At 36.7% G+C, this 8461-nt stretch overlaps 1 protein-coding gene across 1 annotated transcript; it reads right to left on the minus strand.

Moving 5' to 3' along the window:
- Positions 1-5578: 5578 nt before the first annotated feature.
- Positions 5579-6871, minus strand: LOC140819717 (lignin-forming anionic peroxidase-like). The gene is made up of 3 exons (XM_073179896.1): positions 6432-6871; positions 6166-6331; positions 5579-6043 (listed from the first exon to the last, which is right to left on the minus strand). The coding sequence occupies exons 1-3, from the start codon at positions 6846-6848 to the stop codon at positions 5652-5654; spliced, it is 975 nt and encodes a 324-aa protein (XP_073035997.1). The 5' UTR covers positions 6849-6871; the 3' UTR covers positions 5579-5651.
- Positions 6872-8461: the final 1590 nt, after the last annotated feature.

Consider the following 8461-nt stretch of genomic DNA (forward strand, 5'->3'; position numbering starts at 1 on the left):
GGGAGTATGTTCTAAGTGCAGGAGATACCAGATTCGGGGACCATATTTTCACCAAATATGTCACAAGTGTAATTTCAGTCTTAAAGATTGGGTTATCCTAATTTAGGGTACGTCTGTTATTTCAGTTCGCATTAATTTGTACAGGATTTGTTTGTAACAGAATAACGAGGCAGAAAAAATCAATAAAACTTCCGTTACATACGATAACGACGAAGAGTTATGGGATCCATTATATCAGATACAGAATCCTGCCACTCCGTTATCCAATTAGTTAACTCGTGAATACGGAGGTTGACAAAGGATTCATCCTTCATTATCTTGTCCAAAGCACGCCATTCTTTCCACAACATCATGTGCAGCAGAACCTCGTCACCAACCAGATCTGTTACCCGGTTTACTGCAAAATCTCGGATATACTTCCTTGCTCTTGTTCTTTGTACTCGAGTAGGGGCGAGACGATTGCGGTAGGTATAGTCCAGATCATAAACCTTGTCCCGCACGGCCATGACCTTCGCCCATATGTGTTGTTCAATTCTTCTCTTCAGCTCCTCCACATGAGGACGCATTTCCGGAGTCACCAGGACATGTGTACTGCTGCAGGCACTGGAACCACTTGAGCTCGACATTTTGGATTAAGGTTCATTTTGCATCTGTATCCTCTTATTTATAGGCAAGCAAGGAAGTCCAAGAGCCTCAGCCAGTCGAAGCGTCTCCTTTATTATTCAAAGTCAAAAGTTGATCGAAACTATCGAATCTGGACAGGTGGACGATCAGGACGCCCCTCATAAATTGCGCTGGGCAGACGAGAGGGTCTGCCGGTTATCGAAACATCAAATCTGATGTACCTCGGAATACAGAACGTTTTCGTTTGGCAGGAATTTAATAAATCTCATATCATTATGACACCACGTCAGCAGACCGGAGGATTCTTGGTCCTGGCTTATTCCTTTTCCCGGACTACAAATTCGGGACTCGGGCATATTGATTGATATGGCGGGATTTCAAAAACTCAAGCATTTGGTTTTTAAGTCTGAGGAGTATTAGCCATGTTAATCTTCGTTATTTACTTATTGTTAATTTGGTTTTGACGTTCTACCAAATACATGCAATAACAAAGCGAAAAAGATATTTTATTAATTAAAAGAAGTGAGCAGAGAGTACACGAAGATGTTCCTTTTCAACAAACATCTTCCATTTGTGTAACCAGCCACTGAGATTCCCGGTAGCGGTCTTGCCAAAGCTATCTGACCCGGATATATCCTCCAGGATCTTCAGCTCCCTTTGTAGCATTAGTGCGTAGACACCATGGTGAGTAAAGATGTCCACGTACTCCGCAAAACCGAGGCGTCGGCGATATTTCCGCATAAGAGCCACGTTCTCAGGAGTAGGAACCCCCTCTACATACTGATAGGATTCCAGCTTGTATAATTTTTCCCAAAAGTGAAGTATTTTGTGAAAGACTTCGTCCTCCATAGTCGTTTTTCTTCTCTCTATTGCAGATGCCATGAGCTCTTCAGCCATATCCGGAACTTTCGAATTGCTTGAACCTGCCATTGCACTGATGAGACGGAAGAATAAGCAAGGTCATTATTTATAAGGAAGAGAATTAATCTCCGCCCTCGATTCAAATCTAATCGGACGATCATATGACGCCTAGGAAATCGTGCATACAAGTGAAGAGACGTGTGCGGTTATCGAGGGAACTGACTCATCATTACCTTGGAAAACGAGTAATTTTCAGTAAAATCCTCGTTAATGTATACGTAATGATGTGTTCGATCGATCCTCTCGAGAATAGTAATTATCAGATTTTGAGGAGTCGGGGGTATGAGATACAAGACGCTTAGAAAGTTCCCTCACTCGGTATTTATTCACACTTGCAATCCGGGAGAGAGCAGGAAAGATTGAATCGGGACAGCGAGTCAAGCTCTAGCCCGACTATTTTAGGGATGGATGGTGATACCCCTATAAGGATATGGGTTTGTTCATCTGAAACCCATGTGTACAAACCGGGGTACCGGGTAGTTTTGTGAATGCCCGGGTAAGTTTTCCCTTCCCAGGTGTGATGGTTTCATCCGCAGTCCTTTACCAGTAGCCCGGGTCCTCATAGAGTTGGCCGGGTGCTTCTCACCTGTCCAGGTAATGTTCTCGGTTGGATACCCACTTGGGCAACCTCGAGAATAGCGCTACCTCGATAAATGAGCCACACTCGAGTGTAATCATTACAGGCAATCTAATCCGCCAGAGCAACTTGGGTTTGGAGTGTCCGAGAAGTCATCAGAAGCTAGTATGGTAAACCCACTTAGTAGGTGACGCGGAAATCGAGGTAACTACTCATTCCTCTCCTATAAATAGCAGGTATTAATGTCATTAAATGATCCTGAAAAAAAACCTTTGAACTTTAAGCATTCTACGTATTTTTCCTCAGATATTGTTCGAAGTTCATCATCATACAACCTGCTGACTTTATCATCGGAGTGGCTACGTCGGAAACCCCTCCGGCGCCCATTCACGAGTTCTTTTCATTGTTTGCAGGTGTCGTTCAAGCCATTGTCTTCGCTCAAAATTCCCAAAACATTAAAAATTGTTGATTTGATCTGATTGGAGCTCCTTACCCGGCTCGCCCATTTCAAGAGGATCTCATCAAAAAGTAATACTAGTACTATTAGCATAAAAATCAATTTTTTTCATGGATGACTCAAATAAGATATCGGTCTCACAAAATATGACCCGTGAGACTGTCTCACACAATTTTTTTTTGTCTATAACATCACATCATCCCAATAGATTCCAAGTAATTAGCACTTGAAAATGTGGGTACACTTGACTTAATCGCTAATTACTTTTACGAGGTTGTCTTATGTCTACGTGAGTTGAATCTCGAATTTAAATTTTCAATAATATTTAAATAAATATTTAAAGAATTTATGGGAGTGGTCCCCATCTCAAAACAAAATTCATTAATTTCTTCAATTCCATCTTTGTACTCACGATAGATACTTTTAAATTAACAAATTTTTTTTATTATATATAAATAAACTGTCCATGGTAAAAAGCTAAGTTCAACGTTTTACTAAATGACTTAAATTGAGAGTGATTTAAAAACAACAAATAATTAATGAGAGTAATTTAAAATGGGAAAAATTTCACAAATTTATGGAACAAGCTTCCTTTCTCTTTGCTTCTTCTGTAAATCTTGTTGATAGTGGCCGAAGAACTTTGGGTAAAACTGGGAACATTTTTATATGACTAAGTCTATGGGGAATAGAATTTTTATTAAACACAAGTTAAATACTTTCAAGATGTTCTACATTTTGTTGCAGGACACTAAACCTACTCACACGAAGCTCGTTCCGATTCCTGCGGTGCGCGTCTTGGTGTAAGGGACAATGACATAAAAATTCGAACACGAAAAATGAATTTCGGGGTGTTTTGCGAATATCGCGTACATAGAATCTGCCAAAACCATGTGTTATTTTTAAAAAAGAGTAGGTCTCTTGTGAGACGTTCTTACGAATCTTTATTTGTGAGACGGGTCAACCCTATCGATATTTACAATAAAAAGTAATACTCTTAGCATAAAAAATAATATTTTTTCATTGATGGCCCAAATAAGAGACATGTCTCACAAAATACGAACCGTGAAACCGTCTTACACAGATTTTTGCCTTTAAAAAAATGAAGTCTAACGAGGTTATTCCTCGTATTTTTAACTACAACCTTAAAATCGACTGAAATTCAAAGTAAAAACATAATTGAAAAAACACAATTAGTCCATGTTTTCTAGCATATCACCACCAATGAAATGATCAATATTTCCATATGGATGAAAAAAGAAATATGAACATCCGAGTAATTATATAACTGGATCATCATTGTCCACAAAATATGTCTCTATTTTCCTTTTCCTTTTATGGGGTTTTGATATGTTAGAGAAGATGTCCTACAAGCTAACTGTTGGTTAGAGGTTTTATTGGCTATGTGTCATATAAATTTTTTATTTTAATATAATTTATGTTCCATATATATTTTGTCATTTACTTTATTTATTTACTTATGCAAACTCCAAAGATAAATATCTTGAATATACTGTAGTCAGTGGTTATAGTTGTAAACTATTATTCCTTATTACCTAGGACAACATTGATGTTCTACATGCTAGGGACTTGTTTACCGAATACGATCATCAAATGACGAGATTAAGTACATTTACAACACATTTAGTATCTAGTGCATTATAGTCGAGGATTCACCGCTCTCTTACGGAGGTGGATATCCTATGTGATACGATGAGATAATAGTGCATGAAATCTCTTGTTAGAGCATAAGATGTGCACGAGGATAATTGGATTCTCTAGTTGCGCATGTGATGCCACTATGTATACTCGAATATACATCACATTGTTATCTATTTCATATTCAACCCTCACATTGTTACTATACACTAACGATAATCGATTGGTTCTTGTAGGCATTATCATTATTTATACCAAGAGAATCATTGGGTGATGCTATTAAGCACTCTTACTATGATTTAATATGTGCAATAAGAAATGAATTCTAGCAATAAATGATTTGATACATAGAATGAGTCTGATTAGAGTGAGCCCATTTAAAGGATAAATTTTATCCTAAATCACAATGAGTTATGAACCCACGACTATCTGTATCTTTGAATCATTGAGTGTCACATAAACACTATTTATATTCTTCTCTCTCCTCTGTTATAAAACTTTCGAATGGATAACTTTTCATATTTATCTTTTTACTTTAATATTATAAAATATTATATTAATATATAATATTTAACATTTTTTAAAATCAATATATCCCTTTGAATTAGTCAAATGATCAAATTTTCCAAAATTCAAAACATGAAATTTCTGTATCTTTGAGTTTTCTACATTATATCCAAATTTCAAATCATTTGGACTTCATATGACCATAATATGTCATATTTCATTTTTTAAAAAACATTAATTATTTAGTAGTATTACATTACTATATCAACAAATTGTAATATTTACTTTAAGCATTACAGCTATACTTAATTGCTACCATGCCAAACGTCATTTTTTTGTCTTTATATGTGTAAGATATCAATCAAATCCTAAACAATCAAACAATATAATAATCTCTTGGTTCAACAAGAAGAAGACACTATAGCAACATCCATATCTGATGAAACATGGAAAAAAGCAATCTAATTAGAAAGATCAATATTTTATTCTCGACAAAGTTATTTCTAAAATTAATTTTGATTTAATTTTACACGCATATTTATTTACCACATTAAATGTAAGGTTGTTTTGTCATGTTCATTTCAAATTTTCAAAAATTCTTTACAATTTCAGTTCTGAAAAAAAAAATCGGTCAGTTCAGTTTTACTAATTTCGGTTTTTTTGTATGACTGATTACTCACCTCTAGTGAAGTTAAATAGTATTTTTTTAAACAAAAAAAAAAAGAAAAAAAAAATCATGGCCGAATAAATAAAATAACAAAAACTTATAGATGATAAAATGAGTAACTTTTTATTCATGAATTATTAAAAAGCACAACAAATTGGCATTACAACTTAAAACATACGAAAAAATAATAATAAAAAAAAATGAACAAATGATTCTTCAATCAGGCAGAAATCATGATGACTTCAGTTTACAGCACCACAAACCCTTCGTACGATCCCATTTTGTCCCAAAAGCAGTTCAATCTCGCTCATTTTAATCATGGCACTCCCAAAATCAGAGTAAAAAGTTTGTTGATTCCTACTGTACTCGGACACAATACCGTCGGAGGAACCTCCATTGAAAAGAACTTGATCCGAGTGAAGAAGACCCTTTCTCTGCATCAGGTTCTTGTAGTAGTTATTGTCAAATGAATTCGGTGTCACGAGATCTAGCGGCGCCAAGTTCGCATCACCACCATTTTGCGGGCATTGGCGCCTGCGAGAGCTAGCGAAGCCGGCATCAATGTCTGACGTTCCATTGCTGTATATGCGAGTGCGAAAGTTTTGGCATTGGGACTGACCTAGTGTGTGAGCTCCTGCATGCATTATATATAAAATCAAGAAATACCAACCAGTTTATAAATCATCAAGAAATATATACCAAGTAGTACTGGTTGAGATTGTATAAATTAATTTTTAGCAGAATATATATTTTTACCTGATAGGGCAACCATGTCTCTTTCACTAAGCCCTTTATTTGCAAAGAGATCAGTAATGACATTGAGTTCGTGAAAAGGGGCGGGAAGATCACTGTTAGCTCGGGAAATACTGGCCGTGGTCGAGTCCCTTCTGCCGAGTCTCACATTCCACGACGGGCCGCCAACCTTTTATGATAAAAGATTGATTTACAATATTTTGGTGAGAAATTAACGTGCAAAAAATTGAAGTGACATATAAATTAAATATCTATATATATATACTTACTGCGACGGAGGCATCGCGAGCTGCCAAAGTAAGTATGTCAGCACAGGAAACGACTCCAGGACATATACGTTCCACCGCACTTTTTGCAGCGTCTATGACTTGGTAGCCTCTCACTGATCCAGCATTGGGGAATGCATTCTTCTCACTTTGAATGGTATCAGCGTCGTCTAGCAAGATCGACGCGTCGCATCCCTGGACGAAGCAATCGTGGAAATGGAGGCGAATGAGCGAGGCTGCCATGCGACGCTCACGAGATACGGCCTGCCTGATGGAGGTTCGGATCGTGGCGACCGCATTCGGGCAGGTTGCGTCGTAAAATGTGGAGGATAGTTGAGCATTAATGCAGGGGAAATTGGATAACAAAAATAAGAATGAAACGATCGTGAAAAGATTATGAAAAGAAATTAAAGAACCCATGTCTGGAAATTAAAAGAATATTGAAATGATCTTGATTTGCAGATGAATCCAAGAGAATGATTTTTGGTGAAGAATTTATAGGAAAAAAGGAAGAGATGTGAATGGAATAGAGCAGCAAATAGTCGCTTTCGGCAGCTAACGCGTCCGCATGCCCATGCATATATACATTTTTTTGAAGGCTTTTACTTTTGAAAATTCAACTATTTTCACATATTGGATTTGGTCTTTTTGACTTGAACTTTTTTTTATCGATATATATAGTCTTTGTTTGTGGGCATTTTTAGTTATAATAATATATGGTAACATAAAGTTAACTATACCAATGTTTTGTCACATACATACATCCATCTTTTAATAAAAGAATCATGAAAATTAAATAAGAAAAACTCTTAAATTATCAACTATATATCTAGAGAAACGAGAATAAAAAGGTTAGAATTAAGCCTCAAAAGTATTACGTTATAGTCGGTCCATGCTTTAGCGGCCACCCTTGATATAGGCCACTAAAGCATGGACCGACTCTTCCCAAATCCGCGAGCAGGTTGCTCTCTTATGTCATTCAACCAGCAAAAGTTTCCTCTATCCCAGCGAGCAAGTCCAGCGCTGTATTAGAGCTATTGCATAGGCCTACTGGACAAGGATGTTAGGGATCAGCAGAATTCTAAAACTACGGAACCAACTGGTTTCACACCGGTCGTACTTAATGGTTAGGTCTGAATTCTGCAATGGAACCCCTTCTTGCTATCCTTGCTACCTATGAAACATGAGGTGCCATCATGAGCATGGAGGAGATACAGTGTTCCATTAATCTAACTCTGCTGCACAGAAACACTTAAATGTGAAATATTCTTCTTTTGCAATGTAATCACGTAATGTGAGGTTAGGCCTTTCAGCAGATGGATTCCAATCATAATTTGGTCAATCGGGAAAGTAGTATTCATTGTGGTTAGTCATATTAACGCCATATAATTACCTTTTTGGATGTGCATGAAAGATGAATACATGTTTCTTACCATGATTGTACCAGGTCCAAAGAAACGTAAAGACAAGATAGACGTGTTTTTGCAACCTCTGATTGTTGAGCTTAAGGACCTATAATTTGAACTTAGGTTTTTTGCTGATTATAAACTAAATTGATCCGGCTTAATTGAATTGATAAATGCATATCACTAAAGGAATTTATTCGATCTGGAGCTTCAATTGAAATTTACTTATCTGTATCAAGAACTGAGCTGATTAGCTCACAACAAAATGATACTAATCTAAATTGACCCGATCACTCCGTGTTGATCATCAACTGAGCTGAAAACATTCTCTGATTGCAACAGTCAGAGAGATTTTGAGTTTACTCTTATATTATCTCCAAGTGCTGACAATAAAATAAAGCATCTATTGGTAGCCTCATTCAGCTAGTGTCCAAGGAAATTGAAATTCCTCAGTACCATATTTGGGAAGAAAACAAGGACTCGTGACATTCTCTGCAAGATTATCGGGCATCCAGTACGACTATGAGTACCGGCTATATTTATGAATGTTGGATCAACATATATAAAAGGAGAATGCATTAGATACATTATCGACAACAACATGAGCAGTTTATGAACTTTTACTAA

Source organism: Primulina eburnea, chromosome 18 (genome assembly GCF_022965805.1).
Source record: "Primulina eburnea isolate SZY01 chromosome 18, ASM2296580v1, whole genome shotgun sequence".
In the NCBI taxonomy this organism is placed as follows: Eukaryota; Viridiplantae; Streptophyta; class Magnoliopsida; order Lamiales; family Gesneriaceae; genus Primulina; species Primulina eburnea.